The following is a 21,765-nucleotide window of genomic DNA, read 5'->3' as shown; positions in this document are numbered from 1 at the left end:
TCTCTCCTTCCTTCTTTTCTTTTTTTGAGATGGAGTCTCCCTCTGTCACCAAGGCTGGAGTGCAGTGGGATGATCTTGGCTCACTGCAACCTCTCTACCTCCGGGGTTCAAGCGATTCTCCTGCATCAGCTTCCCGAGTCGCTGGGACTACAGGGGTGCACCACCACACCCAGCTAATTTTTGTATTTTTAGTAGAGACAGGGTTTCACCATGTTGGCCAGCTTGTGATCCACCCACCTCGGCCTCCCAAAGTGCTGGGATTACAGGCATGAGCCACTGCGCCCAGCCTATTTTGCTTTATTTTTCTTAAAGAGAATCCCCCACCCTCCCAAATTGTGTAATCCTTAGGCTCTAGAAATAATTTGCACCCATCCTTGGTCTGGAGAAACGATAACTGAGGAATAAATGCATTTCTGTATGTGCAATACTACTGTGTGGACCAGTTGTACAAGAAGTAAAAAAACATAAGCTGAATGAGGGGGAAATTCAGTTAGATATCAGAAAGAAAACACTAACAAAGAAAATTTAATTATTTATTTATCTTTATTTTTTCTTTTTTTGAGACAGTCTCACTCTGTCGCCCAGGCTGGAGAGCAGTGGCATGATCTTAGCTCACTGCACCCTCTGCCTCCTGGGTTCAAGCAACTCTCATACCTCAGACTCCCAAGTAGCTGGGATTACAGGCATGTGCCACCATGCCTGGCTAATTGTTTTTTTTTTTTTTTTTTGAGACGGAATCTCACTCTGTCGCCCAGGCTGGAGTGCAGTGGCCGGATCTCAGCTCACTGCAAGCTCCGCCTCCCGGGTTCACGCCATTCTCCTGCCTCGGCCTCCCGAGTAGCTGGGACTACAGGTGCCCGCCACCTCGCCCGGCTAGTTTTTTGTATTTTTAGTAGAGACGTGGTTTCACCATGTTAGCCAGGATGGTCTCGATCTCCTGACCTCGTGATCCGCCCGTCTCGGCCTCCCAAAGTGCTGGGATTACAGGCTTGAGCCACCGCGCCCGGCCACTTGGCTAATTTTTGTATTTTTGGTAGAGACAGGGTTTTGCCATGTTGGCCAGGCTGGTCTCGAACTCTTGGCCTCAAGTGATCTGCCCACCTCAACCTCCCAACGTGCTAGGACTACAGACATGAGCCACCACACCCTGCCAGAAATTTAAAAATCTCTAAAGAAAATTGCTGATTGGACACAGTGGCTCACTCCTGTAATCCCAGCACTTTGGGAGGCCCAGGTGGGCAGATCACCTGAGGCTGGGAGTTCGAGACCAGCCTGACCAACATGGAGAAACCCCATCTCTATTAAAATACAAAATTACATGCCTGTAATCCCAGCTACTTGGGAGGCTGAGGCTGGAGAATCGCTTGAACCTGGGAGGTGGAGGTTGCGGTGAACAGAGATCACGCCATTGCACCTCCAGCCTGGGTAGCAAGAGCGAAACTCTGTCTCAAAAAAAAACAAAAACAAAACCAAAAATAAAACAAAAACAAACAAACAAACAAAAAAAACAGAAAGAAAAAGGAAACTGCTTAAAAAGCTATACATGGCTGTCAAGGAAAGTTTCATATTAACCTTGCCTAGATGCAGGAGACCAGGCTGGATGATTTCTCTAGAAACCCTGTAGCTCTTAAATACAAAGATTTAGACATTAGAAGATCAGCCCCTGGCATTAGAAAGACCCCTAAACTGGCATTAATATTCAAGGTGCTTCTCCTATGGGATTAGGGGCAGCACAGCACAGGGAGTGGAGACTGTATACCCTGGAGGCAGGCTTCCTGGATTTGGTCATAGTTCCCACCTATTTGCTGATAACCATAGAAAAATCACTTAGCCTCTGTTACCTGTCTCGTTTCCCATAAAACGGGGCCAATATAATGTCTGCCTCATTGCATTATTGCAAAGATTAAAGTGAATACGCGTAAAGTACTCGGAACAGCGCTAAGTTAGCTATGTGGCTATGGCTGCAGGAAGGAGGTAAGGTAGATGGTTACGCATTTTTTTGTCTCTGCAGAGAAAAGTTTTAACATACCTTCCCACTGAAGGGGAAATTGGGATGGTAAAAATTGCTGGTGTCTTCAAAGGTCATTAATCCCATTTGTGGAGAAATGTAGATATTCTGAGTGGCATTGGCCTCCACGCCTGCAGAGGGAAACCAGACGTATAAAGATCTAGGCACCTGATATTCTCATCTTCGTGTTTAATGTCAAGTCTCTGAGAATGGCAGCAGAGGGATGAAGTTGAATGTATTTCTGGCCGAAGATCCAAACCAACTTCACCTCCCCAATCTTTTGGAGAAGTATGTAGTATTTCTTATAGACGGCAAGATGGGATCTGGCATTTCCCCTTGACTAGGAACCAGGAACCAGGAACAAGGTACCACCCAAACACTCAAGAGGGGAGGTCTTGTATCCTTGGAGTAATTATCTGTCCCTGGGACCAGCCCTTTTTCTTTCGCTTTTCTTTTCTTTTTTTTTTTTTTTTGAGATAGTCTCCCTCTGTCTCCTAGGCTGAAGTGCAGTGGCCTGATCTCGACTCACTACAACCTCTGCCTCCCAGGTTCAAGTGATTCTCCTGCCACAGCCTCCTGAGTAGCTGGGACTACAGGCGTCCGTCACCACTTCTGGCTAATTTTTGTATTTTTATTAGAGATGGGGTTTCACCGTATTGGCCAGGCTGGTCTTGAACTCCTGACCTTGTGATCTGCCCACCTCGGCCTCCCAAAGTGCTGGGATTACAGGCTTGAGCCACCGCGCCCAGCCTCTTTCACTTTTCTTAATGAGCCAAGGAGTACCCTGCTTACCTGTCCCTTCCTCCACAACAGTAGCCACAATATTGATTTGATGGTTGTATGCATATCCAATGAGGTCAAAGGTGGCCATGTCCACAGGTGCTGAGAAGCATCCTGTTTTGTCAGTCTAGTGAGGCGATCAGAGACAGAAATAGAGAGCAGATGAGGAATATAATCTCTATGTCCATTTAATAACGTTCTGTAGAAGGAAATAATTTCTCATCTCCACACTTTAGTTTCTAATATAGAAAAACTCTCCTCCAACATGAAGTATACACTTGCACATAGATAATCATGAAATGACTTTGAAGCTTCAAGATTTGGGAAAAGGAAAAAGAAATGACTTAAAAACTGGAAAATTGTATCTTACAGGGGTTTAGGTACATTTCTTGGTTCCAAGGCAGACTCTAAAAGACTCCCTGTTGAGGATAAAGAAACCTGCTTTGTTCTTTGGAACTGGGATAATAATTCTGGGAAATGATTTCTACTTTGGGCTGTTTACCACTTTTCTAGATTGTTGCTTTCTTACTCTTTAGGACATGTGGATAGGTTCTTTTTTTGGGGGAGGGGGTGGGAGGGACAGAGTCTCGCTTTGTCACCCAGGCTGGAGTGCAGTGGCGCCATCTCAGCTCATTGCAACCTCCACCTCCCAGGTTCAAGCGATTCTCCTCTCTCAGCCTCCGAGTAGCTGGGATTACAGGTGCATGCCACCATGCCCAGCTAATTTTTTGAATTTTTAGTAGAGATGGGGTTTCACCATATTGGTCAGGCTGGTCTCAAACTCCTGACCTCGTGATCCGCCCACCTCGGCCTCCCAAAGTGCTAGGATGACAGGCGTGAGCCATTGCGCCTGGCCGATAGGTTCCTTTTTTACCTGTCATTTACTCACCTGTCCAGTGAAGTTCCTGCATTTGTCAGGTAGCTGTGCCCATTCCACCTCTCGATACCAGTAAGTATTTGCCTTCTGACACACAGATACCTGCACTGCCCCTAGCATGGGCTTTCCATAGGTGTACCTAACCAAGAAAAGCATGAGGGGTCAGAGTTGGGAAATTCCACTCGAGATCCGGCTCTTCCTCTGAACACCACTTCTTTCTTCTCACACTCCAGCCTCTGAAAGAAAGCTCTGACAATCCAGGCCAGTGTGGTGGCTCACGCCTGTCATCCCAAAACTTTGGGAGGCTGAGGCAGGTGGATCACTTGAGGCCAGGAGTTCAAGACCAGCCTAGGCAACATGGCAAGACCCTGTCTCTACTAAAAATATAAAAATTTGCTGGGCATGGTGGCTCACACCTGTAATTCCAGCTTCTCCAGGAGGATGAGGCAGGAGAATCGTTTGAACCCAGGAAATGGAGGTTGCAGTGAGCCAAGATCGCCCCACTGCACTCCAGCCTGGGTGACAGAGTGAGACTTTGTCTCAAAAAAAAAAAAAAAAAGAAAGAAAGAAAGCTCTGATAATCCTACCTTTTCTAGTCTTCTTTTCCTTCCCTACTTTACTCAGTCTTAGAGTAGATCCACTCCACAATTAGCACCATCCTAAGAATGAAAACAGTATCTTTCTTTCTCCTGATCCCTATTTATCTATGGTATTCAATATTGTGTCTTGTAAAGACTAAATCAATACTGTCTGAGTGAGCAGTGGGAGAAAAAGAACAGAAACACAACTATATATGTTATTGGCTGGGCGCGGTGGCTCACGCCTGTAATCCTGGCACTTTCGGAGGCCGAGGCGGGTGGATCACCTGAGGTCAGGAGTTCAAGACCAGCCTGGCCAACATGGCAAAAACCCATCTCCACTAAAAATTCTAACATTATCCAGGCATGGTGGCGCATGCCTGTAATCCCAGCTTCAAGAGGCTGAGGCAGGAGAATCGCTTGAACCCGGGAGGTGGAGGTTGCAGTGAGAGGAGATCGCGCAATTGCACTCCAGCCTGGACAATAAGAGTGAAACTCTGTCTCAAAAAAAAAAAAAAGTTCTGGGATAAGTCATGACTCTGAATTACATAAAATGCCCCAAGTTTTGGCCCCCCCATAATCCCTTTCCCCGTGTAATTCCTTCATTACGTCTCTTGATGCATCTTTAATCTCCACCAGATCTCAAGCTTCTGCTCTTACCTACAACAAATTTTTACTAAGAAAGATTCCTGCATCGTTGATAACTCCTTGGGTTCCACCACTTCCATCTTAAACTTCGGCAGCACTGAAGAGAGTAAAAGGAGAAATGGAAAAAGAACTGGAGGAGGACGCAGTCAGACAGGCAGTGAGCAGAGGGGTATAAATACAGTGAGAATTAAATTAACAGATCTAACGAAGGAGGCATTATTTAGGTAGAATTCTCCTGAAGTAATTAGTTGGTTTAGCATCGATTCAAAAATGAATAAATAATCCTTTCCCAGAGTAGATTTTACTCTACCTTTGCTGATTTTAAGATGAGGTTATGCCCAGTACTTTGGCCTGTCCATTCCCCCACCTACCATATTCCTCCACACTGAAAGTGCCAAAGGTCTTGCCCTCAGCCACTGCCACAGTGTAGGTGCCCAGCATTGCTTCTGGTGCCAGTTGGAAGGACAGGTCTACAATGCCTTGCTCAGGTGCCACTTCCAGCCACTGTGCAATCCTGTTGCTGTTTGGATCCTGTCCAAGAGAGAAACTGCATGATGTGCCTGCCTGTTCACTTCCCACTCTAAGCTGCAAAACGCAGGTAAAGAAGCAAAAGGCAGGTAAAGAACCCCACCCATTGTTCAAGACCCCTGTGATCTGTGTCCAGGAAGAGTAGCTCCCTGTGTTATTTATAACTTTCTTTATGACTGAATGAGGTAAATATTTCTATAGATCCAGCCCCCATTTAGGAGGAAATTTTGTGGATTTTAATGATCACACTGAGTCCTCTAAAGTGTTATCTCCAGTTTTAGAAAGTAGGACCCGGATGTCATTTACAAAGAATATTTACTCTGTTTCTGGTCCCTATTAGGGGACAAGGCTGAGGAAATTGATTGTAAGATACCTAAAAAATGGGTGATTGAATGGAGAAATGGAGGAGATATTGTGGATATACTGCCCTCTAGATCCTTTCCTTTAAAACACTTCTCACAGGTGTTTATGTTATCATGTAACTATTGAGAATGCCTATGGCAAGGGCTGTTACCTTAGACTAAGGGGAGTACAGAACCAAGCCTGGTTAAGTTGGCTGGGCACAGAGAAGTTAGGGGAATGAGAGAGCGGTGTGGTCATTACAGAGGCTGGTGTCCTTGTCTACTGAAATGTAGTTGTGAGAGACCAGGAGGGCAGAGGCGAGAGAACAGGCACAACTTAGGTGGATGTGGGTGCTTGGTGTTGGGCAGTCATGGGGCTCTGGGCCAAGATCTCAGAATTGTTTCTGTCTTCAAGGTTTACCACCAAATTCTCATTCTTCCTCTTCCACAACTGACAGGGAAGAGAAAGAAAATTCCACTTACCTGTAGTTCCACCATGGAGTACTGAAAAGGAAAACCAGATAATGCAGGTTAAAGAAGGGTGACAGCAATAAGAGTAAGTTTGCTGAAAGCAAAAGTTCACAAAGAATTCTTCATTTCCCTCTCGCCCATTTCTTCATTTCTTCCTTTCTAAATGGCTCCTTTGTGCCCTGAAAAGAATAATAATGGAGGCACAGACTTCTTGGGAGGGAAACAAGGCAGGAGGAGGGGAAGAGTGGGGCCAGGAATCTCAAAGGAATTGCCAGTCTCCAAAAGATCTGAAGAACTGGAGCATCAGAGCAGTCTCAGTGCCCTGTGACTTGCACAAAAACATGCCTAAAAGAAGTATTAGCACCGGGGGTTCCTCAATGCTTAAACCTCTTCTTGGTAGCCAACCATCTCCTGACCTCTTCCTTTACCATCTAAATGCTTGTGGGCAGGAACCTTACTTTCTTTTCTTTCTTTCTTTCCTTTTTTTTTTTTTGATATGGAGTCTTGCTGTGACACCCAGGCTGGAGTGCAGTGGCGCGATCTCGGCTCACTACAAGCTCTGCCTCCCGGGTTCAAAGGATTCTCCTGCCTCGGCCTCCCAAGTAGCTGGGATTATAGGTGCCCACCACCACACCTGGTTAATTTTTGTATTTTTTTTAGTAGAGATGGGGTTTCACCATGTTGGCCAGGCTGGTCTCCAACTCCTGACCTCAGGTGATCTGCCTGCCTTGGCCTCCCAAAGTGCTGGGATTACAGGCTGAGCCACTGTGCCCAGCCCAGGAACCTTACTTTCAAGTATTGCAAATAATTATTTTTAAAATTGTTTGAAATAGTTCCACTGGAGAATCACGTATCAGTTTCCTCAAGACAGTAGTTGCTAAAAAGATGCGTGAGATTGAAAGCTGGAATTTAGTGAATAGCAGGAGAGGGGCTCAGAGAGAGTGCAAAGGTATTCAAAAGAGACCAGTTTGGATCTAACTTAGAAAGAAGAGAATGAAATCAAGACAGTGCTTGATTTTTTTATTCTTGGGCCAAGTACCATGTGATGCCAACCAGTGAAGAAGCTGAACCACTAAATACAATTATCAGCCTCAATATTAGGGATAATGGCAATTCTTAAAAAAAAAAAGTCAAAAAATAAGGAGATATAAGGATCAAGATGAACTAGGACTTCCACAAACCTGGGCTATATAAACATCAGGAGGAGAATATCACTAATATTCTTATAGATTTCCATAAATCAAAACAAAACAAACAAACAACAACAACAACAACAAAAAACACTTGTTTAGGCCAGGCACTGTGGCTCACACCTGTAATCCCAGCACTTTGGGAGGCTGAGGAAGGTGGATCACCTGAGGTCAGGAGTTCAAGACCAGCCTGGCCAACATGGTGAAACCCCATCTCTACTAAAAATACAAAAATTAGCCGGACATGGTGGCACATGCCTGTAACTCCAGCTACTCCGGAGGCTGAGGCAGGAGAATCACTTGAATCCAGATAGTGGAGGTTGCTTGAACTGAGATCATGCCACTGCACGCCAGCCTGGGCGACAAAGTGACTCAAACACAAAATACAAAACAACGACAAAAAACACTTAGATAACAAAGTACTTTTCTCACACAGGGATCAAGAATCAGGAAAGACATCAGTTGGCCAGAAATAGGCTCTGGAAGAAAATAAGTGTTTCACTAGGAAAGTAGCATTTCTGAGGCCAGTCATGGTGGCTCACGCCTGTAATCCCAGCACTTTGGGAGGCTGAGGCGGGCAGATCACATGAGGTCAGGAGTTTGAGACCAGCCTGACCAACATGGTAAAACCACATTTCTACTAAAAATACAAAATTAGCCAGATGTGGTGGTATGTTCCTGTAAACCCAACTACTTGGGAGGCTGAGGCGGGAGAATCCTTTGAACCCAGGAGGTGGAGGTTGCAGTGAGCTGAGATCCCGCTACTGCACTCCAGCCTGGGCAACATAGCGAAATGCCATCTCAAAAAAAAAAACGAAAGTAACATTTTCGACTGGAAGTTGCCTGGAATTTCTGAATAACTGAGTATAGCAATCAAGTTAGACAGGGTTAGTTAATATCAGGCTTACTTTATTTGTTTGGGGATAAAATATTGTGCTGTGTAAATGAAACTGACTTTGCAAAATTAAAACTGAGAGAATTATGACAGTCAAAGGAATCAGACCTAACTGACACTACCTTGCTTCTAAGTGGTTCCACTCGTCTCACCTTAGGTACCCCCACTACGGCCCCTCTCAGAGGAAGAAGCCAGAGTAATTGACAGGCTTTTCCCATCTTCATAGCCCACACCTTAAGATTAAGATTAAGGTGTTATAAAACCCTAAGGGAGGAACTGAAGCCGCCTTTGCAAAATTATAACTGAGGAAATTATGAAAGTGAAAGAAGTCAGACCTAACCAACTCCATCTTGCTTCCAACTTTTAAGCTGTCCTTGTGGGTTCCTGGGCGTAGGCCAAACTAAATGTGGGAAGGAATTCAGTTCGTGGTTTGACTCTGAAAGAAAATTGGTAACAGCCCTTTCCCAGTAAGACCCCCTTCTTGCCTGGGGACCAGTCTGCCTTTGCAGGGCTAACAAATTAGCTGCAAGATTAGAAATTACAGTTTAGGGGTCATGCAGCCTCTGGCTCCAAGAGTCTGAACCTCCTCAAATTGCTCCTGGGGATAGCATCACTATTGTAAAACCTAAAATCAGTGCCCGAGATGTTTTCAGACCCTGCATTCAGTGGATCAGCTGACATCACCCAGACCAGTAATCTGGCTCAACCAGTTCTGCCATCCCGCCCAGGAGGAGGAAGACAGCAAGAAAACCTCACTTCGACCATCTATGACTCCATCTCCAACCTAACCAATCAGCACTCCCCACTTCCCAAGCCCCTACCTGCCAAATTATCTTTAAAAACTCTGATTTCCAAATGCTCAGGGAGACTGATGTAAGTAACAATAAAACTCCAGTCTCCCGCACAGCCGGCTCTGCGTGAGTTACTCTTTCTTCATTGCAATTCCTCTGTCTTGATAAATCGGCTCTGTCTAAGCAGCAGGCAAGGTGAACCCATTGGGTGGTTACGAAAACACAATTTTTATTCTAGCTTTCTTGGTAAAATTCCTTTTGTTAATCTCGGTGTTTCAACTGAATTTGGAGGGAGGGCTTGGCTAGAGAAATAGAGCAGGGAGGAAGGAATAATTTTACAAGAGAAAGAGAGCCTAACTACGGAAATCAGAACACCTGGAAGTAATCCCACATCATTTGAGCAAGGTAATATACCCTAACCGGGGTAGTTAATGAGATCAACCCTGAGGGTAAGTGAGTCTAAAATAGTGCTGCTGTGGGCCACACTTTGAACCCGGCACTTCCTTGTTGCAGCTCTAGAGAAAACAGTCTGTTAAGAAGTAAGTACTCAGGCCAGGTGCGGTGGCTCAGGCCCATAATCCCAACACTTTGGGAGACTGAAGTGAGAGAGCCCAGGAATTCAAGACCAGCCTGGGCAACAAGGTGAGACCCCCATCTCTACAAAAAATAAAATAATTAGCCAGGTGTGGTAGTGCACACCTGTGGTCCCAGCTACTGGGGAGACTGAGGTGGGACGATTACTTGAACCCAGGGCAGAGTCAAAGCTGCAGTGAGCCATGACTGTGCCACTGCACTCCAGCCTAGGCAACAGAATGAGACCTTGTCTTAAAAATGTTAAAAAAAAAAAAAAAAAAGTAAGAAATAAGTACTCAACATTATACTGAACTCCTACAAAAGAAAAGCTACAGGTGGTGGGAAGAAGGAACTAAAAGGAAATCTATATTGGGAAAGAGAGTAGTGTGTAAGGCATTACTAATCATAACAAGATAATAACTTCCCTGCACAGAGGGAAAGGAAACAGCAGCTCTGAGAACGTGGAGATGGAAAATGGAAATCATGCTTTCTCTATGTTTATCTCTAAAAGTTTCATTTGAACACACAGGCTGTGACAGAAGAGGAAGAAAGCAGGGTGTCTGGGAGATAAGTATCTCAGAAGCATGTAGAAATGACACGTGTTCCAACTTGAGATCAAACCTATTAAAAGACTTATGATTCTAGGGATGGGGAGTCCAAGGAAAAGTCAAATATTCGCTAAATGTTGCTACCTTTTAACCTTTGGCATCTATTTATTTAATGTTGCCTTAAGATAATTACCTACTTTGTAAATTATTTTGCCTCATAGAAACAGAGGGGAAGCGGACATTCTCCTTTTTGCCTTAAAAAGCAAAAACAAAAACAAAACCAAAAAAAAAAAAAAACTTTTTTCAGTCCTGAAGAGAAGCTCTTGAAGTTTGTGAAAACTCTTAAAATGAAAGGGGCTGAGCTACAGCTCTTGTCTGTGATCCCAGCACTTTGGGAGGCCGAGGTGGGTGGAACACTTGAGGTCAGGAGTTTGAGACCAGCCTGGCCAACATGGTGTAACCCTGTTTTTACTAAAAATACAAAAATTAGCCGGGCGTGGTGGCGCGCACCTGGAATCCCAACTACTCAGGAGGCTGAGGCAGGAGAATTGCTTGAACCCAGGATGCGGAGGTTGTAGTGAGCTGAGGTCACGCCACTGCATTCCAGCCTGGGCCACAGAGCGAGACTCTGTCTCTAAATAAACAAATAAATAAAATAAAATGACAAGGAGAGTAACCATCTCTCAAGAACCTGATTGATGTGTAGATACTGAAGCTGAGAACTGGTTACCTCTGCTTATTCCTAGGCTGATTTAGGCTAGCTCCCTGAGGCTAGTCCAGCACTTCCAGTCCCACACGCACAGCAGTCTCCAACCCAGAGGGCCTCGGCTTGCCAAACCCAGGCTGAGCGGACTTCCGCCTTGGAGAGAATCTCTCATCCTTTTCCCTAGTCTCTCAGTCTGCGCCACTCCCTTTCCTCCTCCCAACTCACCTTGTCGTTCACTGGAACAAAGTTGCTATCCATGGTGACAATGCGGAAATACACTGGAAGGAAACAGGCATCGTTAGCAAAGCGGCTGTTTCCTGGCTCAGAATTTTCTTTTTTTTTTTTTTTGAAACAGGGTCTCACTCTGTCACCCAGGTTGGAGTGCAGTGGCACAACCATGGCTCACTGCAGCCTCAAACTCCTGGGCTCAAGTGATTCTCCCACCCCAGGCTCCAGAATAGCTGGGACCACAGGCAGGCGCCACCACACTCGGCTAATTTTTGTAGAGACAGGGTTTCACCATGTTGGCCAGGCTGGTCTCCGAACTCCTGACCTCAGGTGATCCACCTGCCTTTGGCCTCCCAAAGTGCTGGGATTATAGGCGTGAGCCACCGCGCCCGGCTTCCTGCTCTGAATCTTTCCTCCATCCCTCCTCCTTCCTCACACATGCTCTGAGTCAGCAAAACCCCAACAGGTTTTACTATTTTACAAAACCTACTCTGAGAGTGAGGTAAAGCCCAAACACAGGCCTGGAGCCCAGGAGGCAGAGCAAGAGGCAGAATAGAAGCCTCCATTGACCACCCTCCTCATCCCCCACAGGAACACCAGACTGAACAACTGTCCACACAAAACGGCACCGTCCTAAGAACCAAAAATCAGATGAGTGATCACAGTGCCTGATTTTAACTTCATATCACTGAAAGAGGCACTGAAGAGGGTAGAAAAGACATACTTGAATTGCGGATACACCCCCCGCCCCCATCCCCCAGCAGTGACTGTGTGGCACAGAGACAGAATCCATGAACTTGAGGCAGGGAGAGCACTTCAGTGACTGTGGGACTTGGCATTGGAACACAGTGCTGCTCAGTCACAAGGGAAAGCACGCAGGGCAGAACTCAGCCAGCGTCCATGGAGGGAGCATTTAGACCAGCCTCAGCCAGCGGTGAATTGCCCGTCCCAGCAGTTGGGAGTGGAGTTCCGATTAGCCCCTGGGGCTCCGAATAGTCAGCAGTGATAGCTGCGCAGTACTTGTCATGGACCTTGGGTGAGACTCAGAGACATGCTGGCTTCCAGTGGTTCAGCACGTTCCCAGCTGTGGTGACTATGGGGAGGGGCTCCTTCTACTCGAGAAGAGGAGAGGGAAGAGTCTAGGGGACTTTGCCTGCAGCTTAGGTAGCAGCTCAGCCACAGTGGGGTAGAGTACCAAGCAGGCTCTTGGGGTCCCCAGTTACAGGCCGTGGCTTTTGGATGGCATTTCTGGACCTGCTGTTTGTCAGAGGAGAGCTTACTGCTCTGAAAAAAGAGTCCCAGGCCAGGCACCGTTCACCACCAGCTGACTAAGAGCCCTTGAGCCTCGAGAGAACACTAGAAGTATCCGGGCAGTACTCGTTGTGGGCCTGGAGTAGTGGTGGCCACAGGGAGAGACTCCTCTGTGGAAAGGGGAAGGAAGAGTGGGAAGGACTTTGTCTTGTGGCTTTGGTGCCAACTCAGCTGCAGTAGAACAGAACACCAGGTAGATTCCTAAGGTTTCTGACTCTAGGCCCTGGCTAGCAGAGAACATCTCTGGACCTTCCCAGGGTCATGGGGAACTCACCACCCTGAAGGGGAGGACAACAAGCGTGGCTGGCTTTGTCACCTGCTGACGGTAGAGCCCTAGGGCCTTAAGCAAACACAGGCAGTAGCCAGGTACTGGTTACCACAGGTCTTGGGTGAGACACAGGACAGTGCTGGCTTCGGATATGACCCAATGCAGTCCCAATACTGGTGGCCACAGGGGTGCTTGTGTCACCCCTCTCTCCAGGCAGCTCAGCACAAAGAGAGAAACTCTGTTTTGGAGAAAGTAAGGGAAGAAAACAAGAATCTCCACTTGGTAATCTGGAATTCTTCCAGATCTTATCCAAGACCATCAAGGAGGTACCTCTACGAGCCTTCAAGAGCCACAGAGATACTGAGCATGGGGTCCTCCCTAATGCAGATGCACTGCAGAGTCCAGAAACTTAGATTGCAACACCCAGGGCCCTTCAAATACCTGGAAAGTCTGCCCAAGAAGGACAGGTACAAACAAGTCCAGAATACAAAGACTACAATAAATACCTAACTCTTCAATGCCCAGACACCAATGAACATCCACATCAAGACCGTCTTGGAGGCCGGGCGTGGTGGCTCAAGCCTGTAATCCCAGCACTTTGGGAGGCCGAGACAGGCGGATCACGAGGTCGGGAGATTGAGACCATCCTGGCTAACATGGTGAAACCCCGTCTCTACTAAAAAAATACAAAAAACTAGCCGGGCGCGGTGGCGGGCGCCTGTAGTCCCAGCTACACGGGAGGCTGAGGCAGGAGAATGGTGTGAACCCGGGAGGCGGAGCTTGCAGTGAGCAGAGATCGTGCCACTGCACTCCAGCCTGGGCGGCAGAGCAAGACTCCGTCTCAAAAAAAAAAAAAAGGCCATCCTGGAAAAAATTACCTCACCAGATGAACTAAATAAGGCACCAGCAACCAATCTCAGAGAAACAAAGAGAGTGATCTTTCAGATCAAGAATTCAAAATAGCTGTTTTGAGGAAACTCAGCAAAGTTTTAGATAACACAGAGAAGGAATTCAGAATCCTATCAGATAAATTTAACAAAGAGATTGAAATAATATTGAAAAATCTAGCAGAAATTGTGGAGCTGAAAAAAATCAATTCACATACTGACCAATGCCTTAGAGTGTCTTAACAGTAGAATAGATCAAGCAGAAGAAAGAATTAATAAGCTTGAAGACAGGCTTTTTAGAAATATACAGTCAGGCTGGTCCTGGTGGCTCACACCTGTAATCCCAACACTTTGGGAGACCAGGGCGGGCAGATTACCTGAAGTCAGGAGTTCGAGACCAACCTGGCCTCAAAACCCCATCTCTACTAAAAATACAAAAATTAGCTGGGCCATAGTGGCACGCACCTGTAATCCTAGCTACTCAGGAGGCTGAGGCAGGAGAATCCCGGGAGGTGGAGGTTGCAGTGAACCAAGATCGCACCACTGCACTCCAGCCTGGGTGACAGAGGGAGACCCTGTCTCAAAAAGAAAAGAAAAGGCCGGGCGCGGTGGCTCAAGCCTGTAATCCCAGCACTTTGGGAGGCCGAGACGGGCGGATCACGAGGTCAGGAGATCGAGACCATCCTGGCTAACACGGTGAAACCCCGTCTCTACTAAAAAAAATACAAAAAAAACTAGCCGGGCGAGGTGGCGGGCGCCTGTAATCCCAGCTACTCGGGAGGCTGAGGCAGGAGAATGGCGTGAACCCGGGACGCGGAGCTTGCAGTGAGCTGAGATCCGGCCACTGCACTCCAGCCTGAGCAACAGAGTGAGATTCCGTCTCAAAAAAAAAAAAAAAAGAAAAGAAAAGAAAAAAAAAGACCAATCTGGCCAACATAGTGAAACCTATCTCTACTAAAAACACAAAAATTTGGCTGGGTGTGGTGGCTCACACGTGCAATCCTAGCACTTTGGGAGGCAGAGGCAAGGCAGGTGGATCACCTGAGGTTAGGAGTTTGAGACCAGCCTGGCCAACATGGTGAAACCCTGTCTTAAAAGTACAATAATTAGCTGGGCATGGTGGCGGGTGTCTGTAATCCCAGCTACTTGGGAGGCTGAGGCAGGAGAATTGCTTGAACCCAAGAGACGGAAGTTGTAGTGAGCTGAGATTGCGCCACTGCACTCCATCCTGGGGGATAGAGTGAAACTCCTTTTCAAAACAAAACAAAACAAAACAATAAAAATACCCAGTCAGGGGAGAAAAAAGAAAAAGGAATGAAGCATGCCTACAAGATCTATAAAAATAGCCTCAAAAGAGCAAATCTAAGAGGTATTGAATTTGGCTGGACACAGTGACTCACGCCTGTAATCCCACACTTTGGGAAGCTGAGGCAGGTGGATCACCTGAGGTCGGGAGTTCAAGACCAGCCTGGCCAACATGGAGAAACCCCGTCTCTACTAAAAATATAAAATTAGCCAGGCATGGTGGTGCAGGCCTGTAATCCCAGCTACTCGGGAGGCTGAGGCAGGAGAATCACTTGAACCCAGGAGGCAGAGGTTGCGGTGAGCCAAGATCATGCCATTGCACTCCAGCCTGGGGAACAAGAGTGAAACTCCGTCTCAAAAAAAAAAAAAAAAAAAAAAATGAGGTATTGACTTTAAAGAGGAGGTAGAGAGAGAAATAAGATGGAAAGTTTATTCAAAGTGAAAATAATAGAGAACTTTCCAAACCTAGAGAAAGATATCAATATTATTATTATTATTATTATTTGAGACAGTCTTGCTCTGTTGCCCAGGTTGGAGTGCAGTAGTGTGCTCTTGGCTTACTGGGACCTCTGCTTCCCTGGGTCAAGTGATTCTCCTGCCTCAGCCTCCCCAGTAGCTGGGATTATAGGCATGGGCCACCATGCTTGGCTAATTTGATATTTTTAGTAGAGACGGGGTTTTGCCATGTTGGCCAGGCTGGTCTCGAACTACTCACCTCAAGTGATTTGCCCACCTCAGCCTCCCAAAGTGCTGGGATTACAAGCATGAGCCACCGAGCCCAACTGAGAAAGATATCAATATTAAGTACAAGAAGATTATAGAACACCAAGCAGATTTAACCCAAATGAGTCTACCTCAAGACATTTAATAATCTCCAAACATCATGGAATTAAAAAACATCAAGGAATTAAAAAAAAAAAATCCTAAAAGTGCAAAGCAACAGACGTAGTGGCTTACACATGTAATCCCAGCACTTTGGGAGGCCGAGTGGGGAGGATAACTTGAGGTCAGGAGTTGAAGACCAGCCTGGCTAACAGGCAAAACCCTATCTCTACTAAAAATACAAAAATTAGCCAGGCATGGTGGTGCTCACCTGTAATCCCAGCTACTCAGGAGGCTGAGTCAGAAGAATCGCTTGAACCCAGAAGGCAGAGGCTGCAGTGAGCAGCCATTTATTGCATTCTAGCGTGGGCGACAGAATGAGACTCCATCTCAAAAAAAACAAAACAAACAAAAACAAAAATTAGCCAGGCATGGTGGCACACCCCTGTACTCCCAGCTACTCGGGATGTTGAAGCATAAGAATCGCTTGAACCCAGGAGGCGGAGGTTGCAATAAGCCGTGATCCCACCACTGCACTCCAGAGCCTGGGCAACAGAGGGAGACTCGGTCTCAAAAACAAAAAACATTCAGTAACATTTCTATATGCCAACAGGGAACAATCTGCAAAAGAAATTAAGAAAGATAATTCAACTTACAATAACTATAAATAATATAAAATACCTAGGAATAAACTTTACCAAAGAAGTGAAAGATTTCAACAATAAAAACTATAAAATACTGATGAAAGAAATGGAAGAGGATGCACAAAAACATGAAAAGAGATTCCATGTTTCTGGATTGGAATAATTGATATTGTTAAAAGTCCATACAACCTAAGGCAATCTACAGATTCAATGCAATCCCTATTGGAATACCAATGACATTCTTCACTGAAATTCTACGTCCTAAATTTTAGGATTTTTGTAAAAAACAGTTGTAAAATTTTTATGGAGCCACAAAAGACCTAAAATAGCCAAATCTATTCTGAACAAAAAGAACAAAACTGGAAGAATCACATTACATGACCTCAAATTATACTGCAAAGCTATAGTAACCAAACACATAGTCCAATGGAACAGAATAGAGAACCCAGAAACAAATCCACATGTCTACAGTGAACTCATTTTTGACAAAGGTGACAAGAGTATACGCTGGAGAAAGGACAGGCTGTTCAATAAATGGTGCTGGGAAAATTGGATACCCATATGCAGAAGAATGAAACTAGACCCTCATCTCTCTCCATATAAAAAAATCAAGTCAAAATGGATGAAAGATTTAAATCTAATACCTCAATCTATGAAACTATTATAATATAAGAAAACCTTGGGTAAACTCTCCAGAACTTTTGTCTGGGCAAAGATTTCTTGAGTAATACCCAAGGATCACAGGAAACCACAGCAAAAATGGACAAACAGGATCACATCAAGTTAAAAAGCTTCTGCACAGCAAAGGAAACAATCAACAAAGAGACAACCCACAGAATGAAAGAAAATATTTGCACACTGCCCATCTGATAAGAGATTAATAACCAGAATATATAAGGAGCTCAAACAGTTTTATAGGAAAACATCTAGTAATCAGATTAAAGAATGGGCAAAAAGATCTGAATAGACATTTCTCAAAAGAAGACATACAAATGGCAAACAGGTATATAAAAAAGGTGCTCAAATCATTGACTGTCAGAGAAACGTAAATCAAAACTGCAATGAGATATTATCTCTCCCCAGTTAAAATGGCTTTTTTCCAAAAGACAAACAATAATAAATGCTGGTGAAGATGTGGAGAAAAGAGAACCCACATACACAGTTGGTGGGAATGTAAATTAGGACAACCACTATGGAGAAGTTTGGAGGTTTCTGAAAAAAACTAAAAATAGAGCTTCCGTATAACCCCTCAATCCCACTGCTAAGTATATATCCAAAAGAAAGGAAATCAGCCTATCAAAGAGCTGTCTGCACTCCCATGTTCATTGCATCAGTTTTCACAATAGCCAACATACGGAAGCAACCTAAGTGTCTATGAACAGATGATAAAAAATGTATTAAAAATGTGATACGCATACATAATGGAGTACTATTCACTCATAAAAAAGAATGAGACCCCGTCCTTTGCAACAGCATGAATGGAACAGGAGGTCATTATGTTAAGTAAAATAAACCAGACACAGAAAGACAAATTTTGCATGTTCTCACTTATTTATGGGAGCTAAAAATTAAAACAATTGAACTCTTGGAGATAGAGAAGAGAATGATAATTTTATTTTAAAGTGTGTGGAAAAAAATAAGGTAAAAGGAAAAAAATTTTTAAAGAGAGAGAGAGAGAACAGAATGATAGTTACCAGATGCTGGGAAGAGTAGTGGTGGGCAGGGTGAGCGGTGGGGTGGGAATGGTTAATGGGTACAAAAATATCGTTAGATAGAATGAATAAGATCTAGAGATCTTGTAGTTTTTAGCACAATAGGGTGACTACAGTCAACAATAATTTATTGCACATTTAAAAATTACTAAGAGTATAATTGGAGTGTTTGTAATACAAGGAAATGATAAATGCTTGAGGTGATGGATACACGTGTACCCTGATGTAATGATTACACATTGCATGTGTGTATCAAAATATCTCATCTACCCCATAAATATACATACACCAGCTATGTACCCACAAAAATTTTAAATTAAAAAAAAAAACAACAAATCCAAACATAGTTTCTCCTCAGGGCGCCTGACTTCAAAATCTCAGAATGAAGTGGCCCTGTGAGGAAGAATGAACAAATACAAAAAAAAACAAAAACAAAAAAACCAGTAGCTCAAGCCAAATGCCCTCAGTGCTTTCTTAGCCATTTACAAGCAGCTTGTTGCAAGGCCCAGCAACCCAATTATACTTGCCAAATTCTATTCCAGAAGAAATGTGTACTTTTGATTTAGATACACATACACAGTAGCAACCCCCACCTACTTCTCTTGCTTGTGTAACGCAGCATGCATTCAACACTTGTAATACTTAATCCCCCAGATTTTCCTCTCTTCTGCACTCCTTGTTTCTTAAGCCTCCTATCAAACCACAAATCCCCTCTTTACCCCTGTGCACAGCGGTTTCCCCAGTTTTCAGTCAAACCCCAAATATGTGACTCTTACCTTGCTGCCCTGGGGTGTAGATAGGTTTGTCAGTCTGTACAAAGGTGCCACTCCCCCGTCTCTGAATTAGAACCTTTTTCTTCTCCTCAAAGTTGATGTTATTTCCAACTCCTGACACCCGGATTGTGGCCACTTCTTCTGTGCCACCAGCAGGAGGTGGTACCTGACCAAGAAAGGGGACTTCCGGGGCGGAGTAAGGGATTGGGGGAACAGAATCAACTGGTCTCAACCCAACAGTGAGTAAAAGGAAGGAGTTGCGTTAGATGGGGGTAGCAAGGATAGAGACATAAAACAAATTACCAGGAGGAAGAATCAAGATCAGGAACTAAAGGGAGAAATCCAAGGTCAAGGAAATTGTGGGTGAGTTATAGCCGGGGATTGAGGTTAAGTTGGGAAAAAGTAGGTTTAGAGGCCATGGCAAAGGAAAACAGAAATTATGCTTAAATTAGATTATATTGAGCCTAGGGAGAAGAATAGGCAAGTAAGGGATTAGAGTTAGAGCAAAGGAGAACAGGCAAGTAAGGGATTAGAGTTAGAGCAAAGGAGAACAGGCAAGTAAGGGATTCGAGTTAGGGCTGAGTCTGTGCTTACCAGAAAGGAGATACAATGTAAGTGCCTCGTCTTCAATCCAGAGTGTTCTAGCAACTTCTGGATCTTGTCCTTGGTCTCCAGAGTAACCGTGAATTTAACATCACAGTACCCAGGGCTCAGATCCAAACAAACCTTCTGAATGGAGGGGAAGTTTAGCTGGGCTGGTAATGTTACCAGGTAGTTTCTATTAAAGGAACAGAAGGATTTCAGGGCAATAATGATTCATTCACGCCAGGAAAAATTAAGCACTCTCCTAAGCGCTCAGCATGTAGCAGTGAATTAGACAGACCAAGCCCCTGCCTTCCTTATGCACCTCATTTTCTACAAGAAGCAGAGAAACAACAACTTAGTGCACAGTCTTAAACTTCCACCATCAGGAGGCCCTCACCGAGAACACATGCCTAAAGCACCAAGGAAGAAATTAGGCCTATTTCAGAAAACAGGGTACATTTTAATATTTCTCTTTTTTAAGGCTTCCTCTTCATCCCTCAGCCTTCCTCTCTGGGTAAAGGATCAGTGGAACCAAAGAAGAGAAAAAAGGAAATTAAGATAGACCCAAGTTTATCTCCCCATCTCCATATAAATGTTTGAGAAAGTTAGGCAAAGAAGCCACTGCCCTAATAAACCAATTCTGACACCAAGCACTCACGGAAGTTCTTCTGCAATGGCCAGCGATAGGGCCAGCATTCCTAGAAGGAGATGAGCCCACATCTTTGTGGGTGAGACAGATTTTCCAGGGTCAGGACCAGAGATCCGCTCTGCGTAGCTTTATATACTAACTCCAGGTAGGGTGTGCGGCGATGACTGATGCTATAGTCAATCACCTCCTGGCACCTGGAGCACAGGAGGACTGTGTTCCTCCTTCTCTAACCGCTGGGTTAGGTGGTGGACCAGGGTAGGGCCACTATTCACTTCTTTAAAGTTGTTTCTCCCTGGAACATCTGTACTGGTTCAGCCAGTTTTAGGGAAAAACCAGAGCTGAGTATTCATAATGGTAAAGCTCTCAGAACATATTTTGAACTCCTCCCTTTTTTTCTGGTTTCATTCCAATTCCTGTTCTCATTTAATGTCCTTATTTTCTTTTATTATTCAATTAAGGTGTAGTTGGGAACACGGATATGAGAACAGTATCAATAGAAAAGCAGTAAACTTGGCCGGTCACAGTGGCTCACGCCTGTAATCCCAGCACTTTGGGAGGTTCAGGTGGGTGGATCACGAGGTTAGGAGTTCAAGACCAGCCTGGTCAACATAGTGAAACCCTGTCTCTACTGAAAATACAAAAAAGAAAAAAAAAATTAGCTGGGCATAGTGGTGGTTGCCTATAGTCCCAACTACTTGGGAGGCTGAGACAGAAGAATCGCTTGAACCCGGAAGGTGGAGGTTACAGTGAGCCAAGATCATGCCACTGCACTCCAACCTGGGTGACACAGCGAGACTCTGTCTCAAAAAAAAAAAAAAGTTAATACTACTCAGTATTATTGTGACTGTGTGGAAATAGGAACACATACAGTCCTAGAGAAAACAGACTGTGGATAACCTTTCTCACGGCAATTTCATAATACACATCAAAGCCTTTAAGATTTGCATATTCTTTGACTCAGCAACTCTTACTCTGGAAATGTTTCTTAATGAGGAAAAAAAGGACAGCATGCATGTATGCACGAATGTATCTACACTGAGTTTTTTCACACTGTTCTTTCTTTTTTTTCTTTTATTTTGTATTTTTTTGAGGTAGAGTCTCACTTTGTCACCCAGGCTGGAGTACAGTGGCACAATCTCAGCCCACTGCAGCCTTGACCTCCTAGGCTCAAGTGATCCTCCCACCTCAGCCTCCTGAGTAGCTGGGACTACAGGTGGGCACCAACACTCATGGCTAATTGTTTTGTATTTTTAATAGAGACGGGGTTTCACCATGTTGCCCAAGCTAGTCTTGAACTCCTGAGCTCCAATGATCACTTCAGCCTCCTAAAGTGCTGGGATTACAGGTATGAGCCACCATGCCCAGCCCACAGTGCTCTTCATGATGGTAATACTTAGAAGTCACCTAAAATATAAATTAGTCTAAGTGCAGTGGCTCACGCCTATAATCCCAGTTTTTGGGAGTTGGAAGCTGGAGGATTGCTTGAGCCAAAGAGTCCAAGACCAGCCTGGGCAACATAGTGAAACCCCATCTTTGTAACCACTCAATGGATTCACCTTGCCCGCTGCCTAGACAGAGCCGACTTATCAAGACAGGGGAATTGCGATGGCTAAAGAGTAATTCACTCAGAACCAGCTGTGCGAGAGA

The 21,765-nt window shown here is 44.9% G+C and overlaps 1 protein-coding gene across 2 annotated transcripts in view; it reads right to left on the bottom strand.

Moving 5' to 3' along the window:
- A2ML1 (alpha-2-macroglobulin like 1) overlaps positions 1-20,287 on the bottom strand; it is a 55,639-nt gene extending 35,352 nt beyond the window's left edge. For both annotated transcript variants that reach the window (XM_033222887.1, XM_033222888.1), the window contains exons 1-10: positions 20,128-20,287; positions 19,479-19,662; positions 18,888-19,050; positions 11,160-11,212; positions 6,244-6,264; positions 5,263-5,422; positions 4,904-4,988; positions 3,678-3,804; positions 2,801-2,915; positions 2,030-2,139 (exon numbers count right to left, since the gene is read on the bottom strand). In XM_033222887.1, coding sequence (XP_033078778.1) covers positions 2,030-2,139; positions 2,801-2,915; positions 3,678-3,804; positions 4,904-4,988; positions 5,263-5,422; positions 6,244-6,264; positions 11,160-11,212; positions 18,888-19,050; positions 19,479-19,662; positions 20,128-20,189 — 1,080 coding nt within the window. In that variant the 5' untranslated portion in view covers positions 20,190-20,287. The remainder of the gene's footprint in view (positions 1-2,029; positions 2,140-2,800; positions 2,916-3,677; positions 3,805-4,903; positions 4,989-5,262; positions 5,423-6,243; positions 6,265-11,159; positions 11,213-18,887; positions 19,051-19,478; positions 19,663-20,127) is intronic.
- Positions 20,288-21,765: the final 1,478 nt, after the last annotated feature.

Source organism: Trachypithecus francoisi, unplaced genomic scaffold (assembly GCF_009764315.1).
Source record: "Trachypithecus francoisi isolate TF-2019V2 unplaced genomic scaffold, Tfra_2.0 Lachesis_group11, whole genome shotgun sequence".
Lineage (NCBI taxonomy): Eukaryota > Metazoa > Chordata > Mammalia > Primates > Cercopithecidae > Trachypithecus > Trachypithecus francoisi.
The sequence above is the reverse complement of the archived record's forward strand: the minus strand, read 5'-3'. Positions and strand labels throughout refer to the sequence as shown.